Source organism: Accipiter gentilis, chromosome 22 (assembly GCF_929443795.1).
Source record: "Accipiter gentilis chromosome 22, bAccGen1.1, whole genome shotgun sequence".
NCBI lineage: Eukaryota > Metazoa > Chordata > Aves > Accipitriformes > Accipitridae > Astur > Astur gentilis.
In genome coordinates, this window is record NC_064901.1 from 19913192 (window position 1) to 19933456 (window position 20265).

Consider the following 20265-nt stretch of genomic DNA (forward strand, 5'->3'; position numbering starts at 1 on the left):
CAGAACACTGAATAAGATACACAGTGGCTTCCATGTGATTTACACAGCTAACAGCAAAGTTAGATTGTGATAGTTGTGGGGGTATTTTTTGTTTATTGCAGGAAGGTTAGTTGGTCTTTGTTGGGGAGGGGGGGTTTGCTATGCACCTATTAGAGTATTTGTGTTCACCTTAAAGCACATTAGCAAAAATACCTGATGTCTAAGGTGGGGGCTTATAAGGACAGACATCACAAACTGGCATTGGTACTATATACCCTTCGATTAGAACAATGCTACACCACTATGGGGGGGGAAGGGACAGGGGACAAAACAAAAAAGCCTAGTTTGGAACCACAGAGAGGTATAAAGCTCATGTTGTTACATGATCCATAGTGCAGTATTATGAGTGCACGTCTTCTTCTAGAGCTCATGTTTTGCACTAGCGTCCTCCACTCTACCAGCAGAATAAAGGATTGTTAATACTCTGAAAACAAGCTCAGTTATAAGAAATTGATCTGTAAGGTCTGCTAGCACCATTCTACTGGTATTTAACTTCTCCAGCAATTAAAGGATTGTCAATTAACATACAGGAATAGTTTTGGGGTTTTGGTTTTCTTTATACAGTGGAAGGTTTATTTATGGATTGATAAATACAATATCCAGTCTCACTGGGACAATAAGGCACAACTGTAGGTTACAACTATAGAGCCAGAAGAGAGCAACACCTACTTTTAAGCAAATCACAAAGCCTACAAACACTTTTTTTTACTTTCCAATCTGTTAACATTGTTACATTCCTATTTTACATGACATGGCCACAAAACTATAATGTTTCTTTCTCATACAGAATAGGGGTTTTTAATTTACATTTATTTCTGGAATTGTGCTGCACTCTGCAAAACAATGAAGTGCAGCATTTCACTTTGCAATTCTTTAATTTAAGACAAATCAAAAATCCTTCAGAGATTTGCATGTTATTCTTTAACACAAGCAATGATTAAAGGAACTGAGAAAAAAGGAAATACAAATTTGAGAGTAGTTTGAGACTGGTAAGTATTTATAGAAATGTTAACACGTGACATAGAGAAGCAGTTATAACACTGATTCTTCAATAAAGAAGCTCCCAGGGTTTTTTGGTTTTATTGGAAAGACCTTCTAGACTGTAGGATGCTCCAGCTGAACTAGATGAGATCATTTGCCAAACTAGCCACAGAAAATTATGTTACTATTGAACCTTCAATAATTTTGATCTCTTGAATTTATCAGCATTATATTAATGGTATTAATTGTCTTACACTTGCAAAGAGATTTGTGTAGAAATATATTCTGAAATATTTAGGATAATATGTACTTCCCCAAATTATATTCTTATGCCAGAGCTTTGATAAATACAGCTACCACCTCAACACAAGTCTAACAGACCAGGACTTCCATACTGGAAAATACAAATAATTACTGGTTATCCAGGCCACTACGACTTGGGGGGGGGGGGGGAGGAAATCAGTGCTATGTTTCATGACACTATTACCAGGGGACAGTGACAAAACTACAAATCCAGATTTTGGCATGACTGGTTTTCTTGCATTATGTACACTGGTAAACAAGTTTACGCTTTCAGAGGCAAACCCACCCTGATGAGAGGAGGGATCATAGAGCAAAGCAACCTGGGGAGGGCACTTCATGGTCCACTGGCTGTCAAGCCTGCAAGCTACTCAAAGGAAAGAAGCAAGTTTCTGCATCTGCTACTGGAACAACTTAAGTGACTTAGTGCAGAATTCCTATTCCTTTTGAGGACACCACAGCCTGTCTCCACCACAGATTCTCCTATTGTCCCTGTGAATTCATCCCACAGAGAATAAAAATCTATTCACAGTACTTTAAAGTACTCTAGGCTATCATCATGCATACAGTGCTAGTTGTACAATGAAGCCATAGAAATTGAGAAGTCCTCAAGTAAAACGCAGATTTGGAAGCAGTGAAGAAACAAATCTGCATGTAAAGAGCCAAATGGGAAAAAAAAAAAAGGCAGCTGTAATGTGGTGTTGCTGCTGGAAGCAAAAGTGAATCATTATCACTGCACCTAGTATTTGAGTAGATGCTTGTCTCCAAAGTGTTTCAGAGGGCGCTTCTGTGGCGTGTTCCCATTTTTCCATTCTCAGATTCAGAGCTCAGAAGAATCAGTTTGTAGATTAAACAGCAGTACATAAGGAGAGACATTTCTGCTGAAACAGTAGTGCAGGAGGAGACAAGGGATAAAGGGTAAAAAAAAATAGAAGGAAAATGTTTTAAAAAAACCAAACACGCTCATTTCCAAGTTGTATGGCAGCCATTTCCCTTTGTTCCTGATGCACAGGGAATGTTCACATTGGTAGAACAAATCAGGGAGGGGTTGGAGATGTATTGTATATGCACCAGTAGCAATGCTCTGGGGCAAGGTGCTAAGGAGAAAATGAAGTTCTATTCATTATATAGCAGGGGTAGAAAGGAATAGGTTCTCCATCCATCAGTGAAGAAATCGAATGCTCATTTTCTGCTCTACATCCACCTTCTCCAAAACCTGCAATAAAATTCAGAAACAGCTACTTAAGTTACTGTACATACTTCTCTCCTACAAGGTTTCTTACTCTAGTATAGAGGAAATGGGCAGGAACATGGGATGTCTTCAATTTGGCATGCCAGTCTTTCATCTAGAGACTGCTATTTTTCATTCTGGACTAAGGTCCTTCCAAAGAAAGGAACTTCAGCCATTAAAGCTGGAAGAAGGCCGTCTACCAAAGTGTAACTAATGCAGTTTTTGTCTGCCAACAGCCCAGAAAGGCTTGGATTCCTAAAATTAGATTGGTGGGAATGCACAACCAGGAAACAAAAAGGGAGAATGGAGTAGAGGAAGGGGCATGAGCAATCATTGAAGAGCTAAAATCAAGACCACAGCATCACTAACGCAGATCATTGTAAAACTGGGGTGACAACTTCATTCACTGAATTGCTATTAACACTGAGGTACAAAGACATTAGTCTGCTCCAGGCTGTTTCACGCAGTAGATTTCAGTGTTCCAAGACTAAGAGTTATTTAAGTTTGAAGAGACCTCTGGAGGTCTTTTAGTCCAACTCCCTCAACTCCTGCTTAAAGCAGGGCCAGCTAGATCAGGTTGCTCAGGGCCTTATCCAGGTAAGTTTTAAGTATCTCCAAGGAAGGAGGTTCTACATCTTCCGCAGCTATGATCATCCTCTTGGTAAGAGGTTTTCCTTATAGCTAACCAGAATTTTCCATGTTGCAACTTGTTTCTGTTGCCTCGTGTCCTGTCTTTGTCCACCTCTAAGATGAGTCTCGTTCCTCTCAACAATACCATCCCATTAGGTAGTTGAAATTGTTCTGCTATAGGACAACTTTCTCCACTGACTATATAATGGCTCCTTGCTGTTACCTATTTCTGACTAACAAAAGATGTAATTCAAAGGACTAGAGCCAGGAACTTGAGTAGTGATATTAGTTGTGTCACTAACAGATAAAAATCTTATAGGTGAAAACTGATCAGCACAATTATAGCAGAATTACTCTGTTGTAAATGTGCTAGTCAGGGTACTTGTGTAGAAAGAAGTGGTTGCAAAAGAAAGAAGTGAAAATTCTACAGTATATTCAATGCTGTAGCTTATGTAAGAGTATGAAGAAACATATGCACTAATTATTAGCACTCTGACAGTATAAAAAAAAAAGTCCTGATAAACAAGGGAAGAAAAAGAGCTAGCAGAAGACTTGCTTTGCCCAAATGCAGGCAGGACTATTTGAACAACTTCCTCTCTGTTTCCATTTGCATCTAAGTCTGAATGACTTGCCCATTACTGAGCAGTTTTATTTAGTCATTAAAAATGTAGTTTACCAACCTTTACAAACTCTGCAAAGGAGATGGCACTATCTCCATCTTGATCAGCTTCCTGGATTGTCCTGTCAGCAATGCTGCCCAACTGCTCATCTGAAATGTTTACACCAACCATCATCCGTAACACCTGTAACATACAGAAGTCCCCAGATTATTTTTTTTTTTTTAATTAATAAAATAACCATTATTGACATGGGAACAGAAGTACTCTTAGTGCTGTTTTTCTTGTGTACACTGTTAAAATAACACCATACAAGAACAACCCTGGAGGACTTCCATGGAAGTAATTTCTAGACTTTTCTTTATCTTTTCTTTTGTAGCCACCTTTGACAAAACTTTTTCACTAGGCAGCAGGAAGAAGTACGAGAAAGCTTTTGGAACTAGGAATGAGTCTGTTTTGTTCCAATGCTTTTGTCTATTTTTTTTCCTACAAAACATACCAAGATTTGACTGAATATCTCCTGTTTGAGATAGTTGCCTACAGGAATCTTGTAAGTATATGGTCAAATAACTACCATTACTCTCTACAGTTAGTAAAGGCTTTTCTGTGCAGATAGGACAGTTTCAGTCAAAAACAAATCCTTGTCCTGCATCGGGAACCACAAATTGCCACATCTACTTCCCAGGATTAGTAGTATGTAATTACTCCTAGCTCAAGCCTAGTTTCATGTATATGCAGCACTGATGAACTTTGATTACCTTTGCTGCAATTTCAAGAAGTTTTATTCTATTGAAAGAATGCACAGAGGACCAGGCAAACAACCTAATCTACCTCAAGGATTGTCCCTGTGAAGTCCTCTTAGAAGCACCTTTGAAAGTTATAGAAGCTAGTTCTTAAGGGGCTTAGTGTATTTATTGCATATTTAGGTATAATTTCCTATAGGATCTGCTTAGCCTAACGCTCTGCTTTAGATTTGAATCTAGCATTCCCAGTCTGATTGAACAGCCTAGGCTACCAAATAAGATTAAAGTCTCATACCACATCTAAAGCTTTAAACCAGAGATAAGCAATTAGCCACCAAATTCCTCCAGGAGTTCTTTTGAGAAGACTGTTTTAACTCCTGTCTTCATTCTAAATGGGTGTGAAGTCACAGAGAGGGTCACAATGGAGTCATTCAAAGCAGCCCCTGTGCTATTTACCTGAAGCAGCTCATCCCTGGAAATCTTGTCGTCTTTATCTAGATCATATAACCGAAAAGCAACTACAGGGAAGAAAAGAATAAGCAGTTTAATTCAAGTGCCATTATTTTTCCTCATAGCAATATATTTATCTAAAAAAATAATAGCCAGTATTCATAAATTATTTTAAAGAGAGTTAGCTTACAATTCTAGTTCACCATAAAATTTGTCTTCCATTCCATAAAGTGTTATTACCACATACAGGAATAACATTATTCCCAAGAATTGAAAAATCTTATTTAAGTACTCAGTATGAGTACTTTCAGAAGCACTCTGCTTGTAGAGGTATTCCTCCCAAGCCCCCAGTCACGGAAGTATAATTACCACTAAGATACATTCAATCCTTTAACTTCAGAGCCATCCATTTTTACATTACCATTCATTCTCTTTGCCTGTATTCTGGATGAGATACGACAGAAATTTTAAGTGCTCTGAGGACCATTGCCAACTTTGATGAGCAAGCAAGAGCATTCTGCTCGTATACTGTAGGCAGATGTCCAAATACTCAAGTACTCAGCTGAAGGTGAGGAAAAAGCACTGTATTATATGGAAGACTGGAAAAAGCAGCAGAAAAGCTCGTTCATGTATGGGATGTGGCTTCTAAATCTGAAATAACTTGGGATGCAAACCATTTAGAAACGGTTTTGTTATGAGACGTTTGGAAAGCATATACTTTACTCAAGATTCAACTAATTCCACCAAATTCCAATACAAGAATGGGTCAATTGTTGACATTCTGAACAGGTAAGCTTGCAAGTTAATTTAAAAAAACACAGGTATTAGAGGTATCATTCCACACGGAACAACTGTATGGAAGACCCCAAGTCCCTTCACTCCTTTCCCAGAAAAAGAAACAAAAATAATTGCTTCTATAGGAAGGTTCATATTTCTTACAGTGGAGCTTGTTACTTCGGCTGTTCAGTGGTTCTGGCCCATTCTGGTCTTTGCTCTTTTCGTTATCTTCTATGGGTCGGAAGTGGGCTAGTGTCCTCATGAATCCACGGAAATTCACCTGGTCCTCTCTGCATAAGCATTTCAGCAGGTCAGTTTTAGCATAGCTTATACAGGTTCTTTATTCAGTAAAGAGTATGAATGCCTAAAGCATCAGACCACACAGACTCTTCCACTCCCACCTCCACAGGGTTTGGCTGCCTATGCTAAAACCCAGCTCTGATACAGTGCAGTTACTTCATAACAGCATGATCCCAGGCTGCATGATGTGTAAAAAAAAAAAGAAGCTGTGAGAAGTCTTGAGGGCTCCCCTGCTCTTGCCTGCAAGCTCTATTTCAGCTCCAGCCGCCACCCTTGGCCCTTGCTTGAGCTATCCTGCAGCTATGCCCCAGTCTGGCAATGCATCTTGCTGATTTAGACCCTGGCTCCCTGGATTGTCCTGAGACTACCTTCATCACTGCCAACTTGTCTGGCAGCCACTGGACTGTTGGCTGACCTAACAGTCACTGGACCTGCTTTGCTTTTCTTGTTCAGGTGCTGTGCCCTTTGTCAGCGAGTACATCACCCCTGCCAGTTCTGCTGTCACCCTTGGCTCCTACTTGTGGGGCAGCCATTGCTTACTGCTCTGACAAATAGCTCTCTTCTCTAGTTCCTGTGGGAACCAGCTGTGTAAGTACTTTCCAGGACTCCTGCTTTCTATTCAGGACACCCTGCCTGGTATTAGCTGATATTATGACTTGATTAGACAATTAAATCGTCATCAATCAGTAATGACAAATGTGTTCAAGAACAGCAGCAGATTCCACAGAACAATCTAGAGAGGTATAATGAAGAGAGACAGTACTGCAAATTTTATGATCTCTTTGGATTTATGTTAGAAGTGCCATAAGCTATGTCTTAAGTGTGATCAAAACCTAAAACCGCAAACAAACAAAAAAGCATCTAAAAACAAAGGTAAACTTAGAGGCTAAAAGGTGGAAAACAAGACTAAATTAGTGAATTGCAATACTACTTAGCATAAAATAGCATTGCTACAAGTTTGCTTTAAGAACTAAAGTCCATACATGGCCTTGACCTTCTTTAGAAGTGTTCAGCAGCATCGCAAGAAGAGTAGAAAACCATGACATGAAGCCTGAGTTTGTCAGGCTTGTGAAGGATTTCTCATTACAGAATGAAAACATGCTGAGGAAACTATGCACCCACACACATTTCATTATAAGACTGAGATGTTCAATTATTAGTAAATTCAAGTTCTGTGCTTTACTTATCAGCATTTCACTCCTATCAAAACTTCTGATGAACTACAAATTTTGTGCCTGCTCAGAAATTCAGTCTGTTGGAACTCACCCTTCTGGAAAGAAGGCATTGATAATTCTGTCTCCCAGTGGATTGATGGCAAGCTCTGGAATCCGCTGGAAGTCTTCACGGCTAAGTAAGGCAAGAACACAAGAAGTCTGCATAAAGTTGATGTCAGAGGAGAAAGTGTTGCTTAAAAAGAATTCACAGTAAAACATCCATTGGGTTCTATTTCTGCAGCAAGACACTTGGTGGTTTTTAAAATCTAACTCTCTAAACCATGTTTTCTCTATGACTAATGGCATAAAACAAAGGACAATGCCAAGCCTGTATCACATTACAGACTAGCAGTATTCATTTATCATGTTAACAGCATTTCTCAGATCCTAACACTGTTTGTGCCAGAAACCTTCCTGTAATGATGCTGACTCGTTTGCAATTTAAAGAAAGGAAAGCTTCTGAAATGGCTTTGAAGGAAAATATGGTTTCGAAATGTAAATAATATTTTTTATTATTATTATTTTGGTATGGAATCATTTGAGTTGGCATGATTCTTCCAGACTAACCCATTCCAGATTCTGGGACAATACCATACTCCTCCAAACATACCACAGGTGATCTGCATATTGTAATAGAATTTTTTTTTGTTTATGCAACAACTTTATATCTTATTATAAATGCCAAGTTTCACATTATTTTGGCTTCAAACAAGCAGCACTCCTATTTTAAAGTAGTAAATTTAGACTTTGACAGGGGTCCATACACCAGATGTAACTTCAGCAGTACACTGCAAACACTCACTGCTCTTGCCAGCCATTCCTTTTTCTGCTCATGATTGTATGTACACAGTATAGCATAAGCATAGCTACGCTTACATTGTTATGGCATTTTCTGATCTGGAAGACATCACGAGCTGTACCGATACAAACGCATTGTAGATCAGTATGACATGAACATAAGGTACGTTCTATTGTTAGAGTTGCAGTAATAATTTTTATTTTCTTTCAACCCAATAGAATGTCACTGACAAGAAAGTGGGATAATCTTGCTGTGACTAAGGCAGACACACCAAGTGTGTCTTACTGATTACTTTAGTCAACAGATTTGTTTTGGGGGGTTTTCACTTGTTTGGTTTTTTCCACTATCACAGAGCACAGCAATTTATCAGTTAGTACCATATGTACTCCATAATCATTTAGGTTTTAAACTGCAAAGATAACAGCAATGGGGTAAGGCTGTAAAAAAAAGCTATTCTATCTGGATGTGTAACTTGACATTTCCTGCCCAATCTCCAGAAATATTGGCAGTTTCCTTCAAGTCAAATGCAGTCCTGCTGTTTTTGAAGTTCAGGTCAAAATCTCAAACGTGGTTACTAAACGTTTGCTACTTTTGAAACCTATGCTCACTAAATGAATCAGCAACAAGGTTCGATTCATGACATCATTACACCAAAGAAGTGGGAAAGTAAATACGAACAGATTTTGAGATTATTTAAGTATATTGGCCTTTGGTAATACTATTATCTTAAAGATGGGGCGGGCGAAAGGAATTGGCTAACCTTACTACTAGTGTAGCCTGGGAAAGGCACAGAAGCAAGACGTTCTAGTTTTAAATGCATTCTAAAGCACTCCTTGTACCCAGTCACACCACAGCACTTAAGAGTCCCAATTACAGTACATCTGTTACAACATGGTTAAACTGTTTGACCTTCTAATTGACCAACCTGACCATATTTTTAAGCTATCCCAGCAAACTACTGCTCTGACCAGGTCTGAATTATTTCTAATAGGCAAAGTTAATATCTGTATAACATGATGAACCTGCTACAAGACCCTTCAGGACTGCTGCATTTTAAGCTATAGCTGAAGGGCAAAGTATGCATTAGCAAATTAGACAGGAGATGCAGTGATGTGGAAAACCTATGTCCTAGTAACAAAATTTTAACAACAGGACTTCAGTGTCAATGCTAACGTTTACAAGCTAAAAACAGCAACTGCCCTCTCTTCCATTTAGAGCAAAATCCTAATGCTTCAGAATTTTTTACTTGTGTGTCACTATTTCTTAGTATTGAGCCTCAATTTACACTCTGCATTTCAGCCTCCAGTTGTTCTGCTTTCTAACAGGAGATTAACAATTAACCACAAATAAGTCCCCAGGTTTAAAATCTATTTGTCCTGTCATTATCAGGATTGCAGTAGACCATTTTTGCTTATTAACAGCACATTACTGAGTGAGCATTATAACCGGAATAGCTGTAGCAGCCATAAAAGTAAATGAGTGCGTGATGTGAGTTATTCTCCACTTTATAAACTAAGGCTTCCAGCAGTCATTAGGAACCAACTTCACCCGGCTGAGGCTGGAGCTTACAGGAAATTTGACGCCCTCTACTTCTTCTGTATTCATGTGCCATAGCAACATGGCTCTTCTAATATTATTTTTCCAGGAACCCAACTTCTATTAAATCCTTGCTTAAACATAACGTCCAAAGCAACCTTTAACTGCACGTTATTATTATGCAAGCCAACCATTTAATATATATGCCAGTGCATACACACTTAGACGTACTTTGCAGGAAAGAATTTGTAGATTCTCGGACAGACAAGTATTTCTAAGTATGAGTATACCCTCCATGGCACACAGCAGGTCCCTACTGTAAAGGTGGCTCTGCCTTACCCTAAAGGCTGCAAGAAACCTACTAGAGCCTTTTTTCTTTCCGTTATTTCTGGTTATTCATCCTTCTTTTACTTCCAGATAGCAGCAGAGAGTACTGTTCCCTCAACAGGGATGACAAAGGTAGTGCAATCTAGAGCTGAGGGAAAGTAAAACAATGGACAGAAAGCAAACCATATGTGAAACAGAAGTTGTAGAGAAAGGAAAAATGTCCAGAGGATATAGGTAATAAGAAATTACTTGAAAAAGGGAAATAATTAAAAGACATAAGATGTATCATGCAAGATGGTCAAACAGATTTAACGGGCTACTACTGAAGGTTTCATTGCTCCCTTCCCTTGCTAACATTAGCTTTGTCATTCATCAAACCTTTTGGTTGTATAACGCATCTCACTAATCCCCCAAAAAGCTCCCCACCCTCCCCCTCTCCATCCTCCCAATTATCTTTCTGTTGAATTAGCAACTTGAAGCAGTTAAAAACCTTCAAAAATCTAATGGCAGCATGGCTGACAAAGAGGTGCTGGCAGCCTAGAAAAGCTATAGGGAAAGAGAATGGATAGCCTCCTCTTTCACAGCTGTGTCAGCCACCTCATCTAACTTAATCCTTACACATGGTCTGCACAAATTTTAAAAGTCACTTAACTATTGGAGGAGTAATTGGTTTATAAACATTAGGCCAAGACATGTGCTAAAAGTAAAGGTGGTAATTAGACAAGCAAGGCAGGGGAGGGGGGGAAAGCAGTGTGAATAAAGCATGGTTGAGGATGGAAGTATAAGCTGTTCTAGTACCCTATCATTCTCCAATCCAAACCCATATCCTGCCTATCTTTTCTGTTCTAGATAAAGCTAAAAAATCCTTTGCATTTCCTTAAGCAAATGTAAAGAATTCCACATTCAGAGAGCTACTTTTTACATTTTACTCTGAAATCTTGCAATATCAGTTTGAACTAATGAGAACAAGCCTGGCATCTTTCCAGACTGAGATGATTCAATTCACTGACAAACAGATGGCCTGGCTAGCTCTTGTTACTCTTCTCTCAGGACCAGAGGCTTTCTGAAGTTCTCCAGGAGACACTATTTTGTAAACAGCTTTCATAAGCACGAAATATGCACGAATAGCTCAGTGTGTCTATTGTCCTCATGCATCAGCTTTCAGAATACTTACCCTCCCTTTCTTCCACACTCCTGGTATAGCCAGGCTACACCAATTGCTGTACAGTAAAAAAATACTTCTGAAGTGCTTAACCTGTCATTTCCCCAGCACAGAAGAAACTATTGTAAGTGGGAGGCTCCATGCAAAAGTTACATGCAAAAGTGGCAGTTTAGACAAGTATCTCCTTTTTATAGCTCTATATGTGTCTATCTAGAGCTACTTGCTAGTAGATAAATTTTGGAGCAGATGTATTCTTGTGTGGTGTACATTTCAGTACCAGCCCAACAAGGAGACTCACTGAAGCAAGCACATACTTGTCCTGGTCCTACACTTCAATTTCCTCATCTTGGAAATCAGAATGTAAAGAACAAAACATGCACACTGGTTTCCTCCTAACCTATAGTTAGGATTTAGGCAGAACAAATATGTTTCAGATTTCAGAATTTAGATGTAGCTATGGAGATCTAAGGGTACTAACCTTTTGTTTTGGCAACTCAGCATGTCACACTATTGACATCAAAGGTGACAAAAGAATTTTCAAAAGAACAGTTTTGTCCTGGCTTTTACAACCTAGTTTCATTCAGATAGTACATGTCTGAGGGAGCTTACTCATTTTATTTAGGAAAAGTGAAGCAAAGGAAAAATATAACATTTATCTACACTTTTAAAGAATTGACAAGAGTTAATCAGTAACCATGACTGTAGTCATTTAGAGGATATGGAGAAAAGGAAGAAAAAAAAGCCAAAACAAGGCATAACAAGTTTTGTCTTCATCAATACCCTTTTCTTAAATCTCATTTATGTAAGTCTGTAAAAAAAAAAAAGTACCTTGGAACTGCATATAGGTACACTGGATAGAAACATGTAGCTCGGAAAGATTTCAGCTTTGGATTTTAATTTCAGAATGAACTACCCATCTTCTCTAACCACCAAGATTAGTCATCACCTACCAGAATTGCTGTACAAAGTGCTCTTTACCTTGCCCATTTTTAATACATAGATAAGAGGGACAACACAGCTTTTCCCCTTTTTCAGAAGGATGTTACACATTTAAAGATTTATTACCTGCCATAAAGAACTGCCTAACACTTCTTTTCCTGATCATAGTCACATGAGTGATTTCTGTCATGCCTGATTTGCAAGTCAAAGGTATAAGTCATCCTTATGGAAACAATCATTCTTGCTCACAGGAAACAAACAGAAGACATGCCTTCTAGACTGTTTGGCAGTAGTAAGCAAGTGGTATCTTGCTCGTCGCAAAGTAGCAAGTTCTCTTTGGTCAGTATTTCAGAAACCAACATTTATGACCTTCCAAACTGTAGTTCTTACTCTCCCCTCGTTATTTTTTTTTTTGGAGAAAGTAGTTTTCCATTACTTAAACTCAATGGTCTCCATATATCGTCAGTGCCAGGACAGGTTTCAAAATTTTAATGCTACTAAGTCAGCCACATTTGGAAGCAGGCTATGCTTAGAGACCAAGACTGCAAGTTAATGGATCACAGTTTGCACAGTTGCTGCAATTTTCCAAACAAACTTCACTTCCTTTCCCAAGTACCACATGATTATCAACAATGAAAGTCAAACTCCTCCTGATAAGTAACACTATGAAACTAAGCCTTGTGCAACAGACACTAATAGCATATTTAATTAATTACTCCTCTTACGTAAACTGTGTACAGTGACTTTGAAGTTTACATAAACTTTATGGACTCAATAGGTGAATTTAAAGTTGGACAGAAGAGTTAAGGAAGAGTGTGTGCTAGGTTCAAACTGTGCTAGTCTGGCAGCCATCACCTTTATTCATCAGTGAAGACTAAACCCACATGCAAAGTTTGAAGAGGGAGGCTGTTCTTCAAATTACTTAATTTTGAGACATAAGTAATATTAACTTTACCTACAATATTACCAGCTGATCTGTATGTCACAATTGCCAATTAGCCAATGCTACAATTTATATGATACATTGGCTTCGGTGACAGAGCAGGCTTAAGAAGTTCCTGCCCATCCCATCCCAAGCCAATTGCTTCCACACCCACAATCCATTTTGTCATCCCTTCAGCTATGCAAGTGCAGATATTTACATACTGCCACAGCTCAAATCACTGGAGTCAGCTTAAAAATATCTATACAAACCAAAAGGGTAGAGTATTTTTAACCAAAAATAATCACTCAGTAGTCCTGTTTACAGGACAACTCCACAACCAGTTACTTAAACGTTAACTGAGAAGTCAGCAATTTGTGGCACCAGAAGGAACTGCGTATTTCCTTCAGGAAAGGAAACTGCAGTAAGCCAACAGTACTGCCAAAGACAGTGTATCTTACAACTTGTCACCTTCATCTTCTAAGCAGCGATTCTAGCTTTATAGTTAGGTAGGTTTTTATAGGTTTATAGTGCATCCTACAATCACATTTTGCAAGATCATATACAAAACCCCAGGTGACCCCTGAATCTGTGTTTAATGGGTTTGACTGGGACAGAGTTGCTAGGAAAAAAATTAACTCCATCCCAGCCAGACCCTGTATACTATGCTACAACAAGGTCCCTTTCCCTTCCTACTCTCTCTGGCATTCTCTCCAGCTTCCCTGTGTACTGGTTCTGGCATATGTGGCTATGTGGTGAATGGGAAACAAAATCCACCTGAAAAGTAATCAGATTCCTTTTTTGTTGTTTTGCTTGGCAAGTTTTCAAAGCTGTAGGTTAGTTTCCTAAGATAAGCCTTGAGTACCAGCATCAACACAGAAAAGCAACAGACTTCAGTGGCAGTATGGTCTTAGACCAACTACATCAGTCACAAAATTGCCCCCCCAGTGCAATCATAGACAGGTCTTATTGTCATATGTTTCCGTAATATTATTATAATCTGTAGGCAACATCAAAAAATAATAATAAGCAATTTAATACAGCCAGAATTCATAATTAGTTCAGTAAATAAAGAGCAAACCAATACCAACACACAATTCAATAACCAGAGTGGGGAAGGCTAGAGAACAAAGACAGCAGGCAGAGACACATTCTAACAGCCAATCATCCCAATAGAGTTTAACTTTCAGTTGAGAATACTCCTTCCTGCAGACTCAGTCCATCAAAGTGAAAAATGTTTTGCAGATAAAGTTAATAAATTAAAGATGAGGCTTTAAGTTGTAAGAAACTAGTTCACTTCTGTAGTTTTCAAATTGTAGACAGAGGACAAACACTTCAAAGGTCTTGGAATATCCTGCACTACTACTATGAAGAATAAAATGTGTATTTGTTTAGTCATGGAGACTTGGTTCCAGCTCTTTCTTTTTATTTCTGAGCATACTGATAGACATGGGTGTTCAACAAGAGGTGCAAAGTTAAGATTAGTAAAGGGCTTGCAGATCAAAGTAGTGTTAAAAGACACTGGGTATGAGCAACAATTAAGAGCCCATGCTCCCAAAAATAAGTGATCTTTATGCTATAAAAGTGAGAATGAAGACGACATAGTGGAACCATTCTTGTAATAATTATTAGAAGCAACATATAAAGAAAGGTAAGAAATAATCTAAAAATGTGTTTTAACATTTCTGAACACGTGTTATAAGACCTTGAATATCAAATCTGACCTTTCTTGTATTAACTGCTACAAACCTTCAGCACTACAGTAAAGCCAATTAGTATTTAGAGCACTCAGTTCAACAATCAGATTTGTCCTGACCTTTCATAAAAAACAACAAACTTGCATGTTCATATAGACAGTAGGTATGAAAGAACCTGTTGCAATAGCCTCACTGATTCACCATATGAGGAAAACATGCAAGGCATCCTGCAACAGCAACCCACCGTTACAGATACGTGTCAATGCAAGGACAGCTGAATACCCACCTAAGAGTGCCATTTTCTCCTTTGTCTAGGCTGGTGAAGCGACTGTACAAGCGGGTGATTTGACTGTGGGAGACTGAAAAAAAAAAAAAAAACAAAACAGAAATAAGAAACACAAATCAGCATCTCAATGATTCCTCATAGGAACAGACCTTATTGCACTGAACTACTCTGTTGCCAGAAGCTGTGTCCAAAAAAGATTACACAAAACAAGTTACATTGAAAGCACATCGCAATCAGCAGTTTAGGGACTTCATGAGCTATAAATTGCATCTTGATATTCAGAAATCCACATTTGTTTAACCCTACCTTCTACCCATTTGTATTTTTTGTCTCTAACATTCTTTAGTTATCCGATTCAGTAAATGGCAATTAAAAGGAAAAAAAAATAAAATCATTTGATTCACAGTTCCACTGTATTTCCCTTCATCCCTTTATGACTAGAAATAATCTGGGCGCGATGACCTCTACATCATTCATGACACCACAAACCTCTGCTGTAGTATCTTTCCTTCTCTTTTGCTTATCTCTACTCCTGTTGTCTTTTTCCATTCTAAAGATGGAAAGTATACTCAGCTTCTCTACATCTGGAAAGTGGTCAAAGAGACTGTACACCCGATCACTTTTCTTCCTTTACAGGACTGCCTGAATCTCAACAGTTTCTTCATTTTGGGGTTCACTAAAGTATTTTCCAGGCTTCTCGAACATTGAGTTAAAAATTTAAAAGTCTATTTCTAAAGAAGTTCAGGAGGCAGTTGGGACACAAAGCAAGCAGAAAGTTAGTGCAGTCTTTTTAAATCTGCAATTTGAAACAAAGTCCGAAGCCAGTATTAAAGTTTAGCATCGTGGTGTCAACATTACCAAGATATTAGACAACCCAAGATACCAGACATCTAGGTCTTCAGAATAGCCCATGATGGGAACAGGTTAAACCTATCTAGAACAGCAATTTCTTTAACATTGAAAGAATGCCCCACAGAAGATATTGGCTTTTCAGAGCCTCTTCTGATGAAAGTAATAAATACATGAAATAAGACTGAATTGGATTTTAATGTTTACTCAGTAAAGGTGTGATTTTCTACAATGTTAAACTAGGACATAGTATCATTTTCAGCTTCAAGTGTTTTAAAAGCCTTCACTAGCACATGCACAATGCCTTTGTTACTTTCTAGAACTTATTTCAGAACAGGTTGCACAGCAGTTGTCTGATCTGTGACAACCAAGGCAAAAAATTTTTTTCAGGTTTGTTCTTTCTCCAGGCTATTTGTTTAGGTTCAACTGTTCCCTCCTTTAGGATGACCTGCCAGCAACTTTTTTTTTTCCTTGTCTCCTCGGCAACTTTCATTCTTTGCTTAGGGTTGGGCAATTTGCTCAGTTCCACCTAAGGCAACTTCTCTACAATCAGACTGAGCAGCTTGCTCAATTTCAAGTTAAGCAACACACACATAGAAAGCAGGAACCAATATTTTAAAGACTTAGAATTTCTGCATTTTGATTTAGTGATTTAGATATGATATGCAGTAACAACAACTGATGATGAAAAAAACAGCCGCCTTAGCTCCAATAAGAAGTCCTGTATTCCCACTCCTCCCTGGAAAGAAAGAGGGTGATAAGAATTCTACTCAGCTACCATTTCCAAACTAGTATCAGCAACTCCCTTTTTGGAACACTCCCATAACAGCTAGTATGTAATAAATAATATGTAGCTATTGACAGAATAAGAGGTGGTTTTGTTAACATCATACCAGACAAAAAGCATATCACAACTACATGAGAAAGGAAGATGATTCAGGTCCACCACTGTATTCTTTCATAATTTCCTTTTTGTCTCTCATCTCTCACAAAAGCTGCATCACTAGACACTTTTCAGAGCCCTCTCATGGAAAACAAAGATTTTGACATTCCCATAGGAGAACCAGAAACAAGATCTGTTCTTAAAATCAAAGATTAAGGCTTAAAGCTATCTGAAACACAATTTTATCTATACTGCTATCCTACTAAGGTCCTTCTAAAAATTTAAGTCAAGACCTCTAAAATAAGAGCTGTACCCTCCATTTTACTTCTGTTAAATCATGAGAAAGTTTTTTGCAATTAGACATTCTGAAACTCTTGTTTAAAACATTAGCATCAACTCATATAAATATATGGTATTTATATACTTAGAAAATATATAAATATCCATCAGAAAATCCATCACCTGTTACCACTAAAATATTTTTTTCTCTGAAGCTCTGATATGAGCATTATTTTATTATTATTCCTTAGGTAGACTGCTTCAAAGCAGGGGAACAAAGCGTGTGAACTAAATAGTCTGAATACTGTTACATTCCAATGGTTTTCCAAAAGCTTGCAACAGAACGCAGACAAGCAACATCTTGGACTTCTGATCTGTTTCTTGTAGTTGTTACTGAAATACAAAAGCAATCAGGACTACTTGAAGGTTTTTTCAAACTCAAATTACAAAATGTTCATATGCAAAGCAAACAATTTCCGTACAACATCTATAAAATTTAGGACTGTCAACTTCAGGCTTAGCACCTGTTAACTGAGAACCTGATAGAGATTTTCTGTCACTAAGTATAGGTTTTAATGGACACATTATTCCCCAGTTCTTGGAAACATTACCGTTGCAGATGATTCTAAACTTACTATACTAAGAAGTGTTTTTCACCACAACATAAAAAATTAATATAGGACTTTAATCCAAACTTAGATTTCATTCAAGAGATTAAATGTCATTGTATGGCTTTTGAAAGGTTATGCTTCAAGTCCCCTAAAAGGTATCTTTTTAATCTGTTCAGCTAAAGAACATTAACGTGTGATTTATCACTCATGTTAGTATCATTAGCTATTCAGTTTTGTGCTACATAAAACTGAACGAGAGAAAACTTGTGTAATTCCATAGCTGAACTCAATCGAATTGGTTGAGTGTTCTGTTCAGTGCTTCATACTTATCCCAGATGAACTGAAGAAATCATGCTTCATAGCAGAGAGACCAAAAAAAAGAATCCTTAGGAGCACTTACCAGAACATCAGTTCAACACGGACATGTAGCACTGGCAAATTGTTCCACATCTGTGAAGTCCCTTTCTCAAACTCTTTAGTAGGTAAAGTATCATCAGCATCAAGTTTCTAACAACCCACAGGATACTCTATTCAGTAACACTAACTTAGCATTCTCCCTATGAACTTTGTTCCAGACAAACCAGTGTCCTAGGGTTTTTTTTCCCCACCTTGTGCCTTGCATAAATATTTGCACCTATATGAAGTGTATAACAGTGCTAAGAGCTTGGTGGAATTTTCCACCTACCTAGAGAAGTATAAGGCAGAAGAAAAATCACATTCCTAGACTGTGGTTACAGGCTGGGGGGAAGGGGAAAAAAATTGATAAAGTCAACGAGACACACTGTGATAACTTACAAGCATGAGTCAGAGATCAGCAACGCTTGACTAACAAAGTGGTATTACTTATAAAATCGAATAGTAAAAACACAGGAAAATGAACTAAACTCAAGCCACAAAGCTTAAGCCCACTGATCACAACCTTGAGCTCCCTACTTTGAAGATATAAAAAAAAACATTTAGAGGCTAACTAGAGCAAAGTGGTTTTATTGTTTAGAATGCCTATACAGCCATCTTAATGGTATTTAACTATCATGTAAATAAAATTCTAGGAATAAAAGACCATGACAATAAATCAAATATCAACATGACAAAACAAGTAAAATCTTTTGGAAGAACATTCCAGGTTTGGGGTTTGGTTTTTGAATCAGCTTTATAAATAAGGTAAGGCTACCTTTACTCTATGATCTTTGTGATTAAAAAAAAGAAGCTGGATAAGCAGACTTTGACATTCCTACTTGTTAATCATAGCCTTCCTGTAGAAGGTTCTCTTTGACAGATGGAAAAAGGATCATGGAAACTATGTTAACTCACTCAGCTGTCCATCACGCTAGCCAGTTCTGTCTTAATTTTCTTCCACTCCTTTTCTGTAGCCACTTATTTTCCCGATACAAATAAACTATCACCCAAAATGAATATACGATACTATTTCTATCGGAAAGAAAACCGAGAAAAGTATTTTCACGTAGCAAGAACAGATGAGCAAGCGTAAGCAGGAGAAAAATGTGATCTGGGAAGACCTTGTTTACCTGAAGGAGGGGGGCAGCAAACAGCAAAGTGATACCTATTATGTTACAACCTCCCCTCTCCAACTAGTTTGGAGGGCACCCTCCATTTACTATCATTCCGTATTTACTAGAATTCTCAGATAGTCAACCATTCTATCAGCCAAATCAACAACACAGAGTTTTACCTTTGCTAAGGTACTTTATGCTTGTGGAGAACAACTCGATCAAATAGTATAGGGTAAAGCAGCTATATACTACAGTCCAGGTTGAACAATGCTCTCCCAACGCCACCGAAACCAGGACTAAAACTCCTTAACGCTGGGTTTAGCCTTAACGAGCAGGCATTACTTTATCCGGCCGGAGACAGGGCCAGACCAAGCAGCACCTCAGCTACCAGCAGCTTTATTTACAGCCGGCGGCTGCTGCCAGCCCCAAGCGAGCGTGGGGGCAGACCGGCAGACTCCCGAAGGAGACGCGTTGCCCGTGGGTTTCTGCCAGCCCCGGGCCGCGGGCGCCGTCCCCCCAGGGCCGCTCCTGCGCGACGACCGGCGGCGGCGGCGGGGAGGCGAACCGAGAGGCCTTTCCCAGGTTTCCGCAGGCCTACGAGACACGTCCGCCCCGGCTCGCCGGGGACAGCGGGGTCCCGGCCGGGCGCCAGGCACTGCCCAGCCGGGAATACAGCGGTCGCGGTCGCCTGTCCCCACCGGCCAGGGCCGGCCGCCCCGGGCACGGCTCGGCGCGCAGCCGTGAGGAGACAGACGGCGGCGCGGCCGGCCGAGGCGCCTCCTCCTCGGCTTGAGGGACGAGGCGCTGCCCCGCTCCGGGCGCCCAGCCTCCCCCCCCACCCCCCAGCACTTCCCGGCCCGCCTCGCCTCACGCTGCCGCACTCACAGCCCGTCTCCTTCTTGATCTCCTCGATCTCCTCATCCCGCAGCAGCGTGGACGCCCGGGAACCCATCGCCGCCCCTGGGCCTGAGAGGAAGGGAAGGGCCGCGGCTCGGTGCCGGGGAGAGTTACGCAGCCGAAGAGCGACGGCGGTGCCGCAACCACCACCCCCCCAGCACGGGCCCGACCGCGGCCGCCCAGCTCTACTGAGGGGGAGACCGAGCCCGCACCGACTCTTATCGCCCCGCCCGCCGCGTCCCGTCCCGTCCGGCCCGGCCCTCACCGCCCGCCTCACCCCGCCCC

General features: G+C 39.6%; 1 protein-coding gene across 1 annotated transcript; it reads right to left on the minus strand.

The window, feature by feature from the left end:
- Positions 1 to 1015: 1015 nt before the first annotated feature.
- CHP1 (calcineurin like EF-hand protein 1) lies at positions 1016 to 20242 on the minus strand. The gene is made up of 7 exons (XM_049825267.1): positions 19969 to 20242; positions 14951 to 15023; positions 7335 to 7415; positions 5931 to 6058; positions 4998 to 5059; positions 3862 to 3984; positions 1016 to 2536 (listed from the first exon to the last, which is right to left on the minus strand). Exons 1-7 carry the CDS (start codon positions 20033 to 20035, stop codon positions 2483 to 2485), a joined length of 588 nt encoding a protein of 195 aa, XP_049681224.1. The 5' UTR covers positions 20036 to 20242; the 3' UTR covers positions 1016 to 2482.
- Between the last annotated feature and the right edge of the window lie 23 nt (positions 20243 to 20265).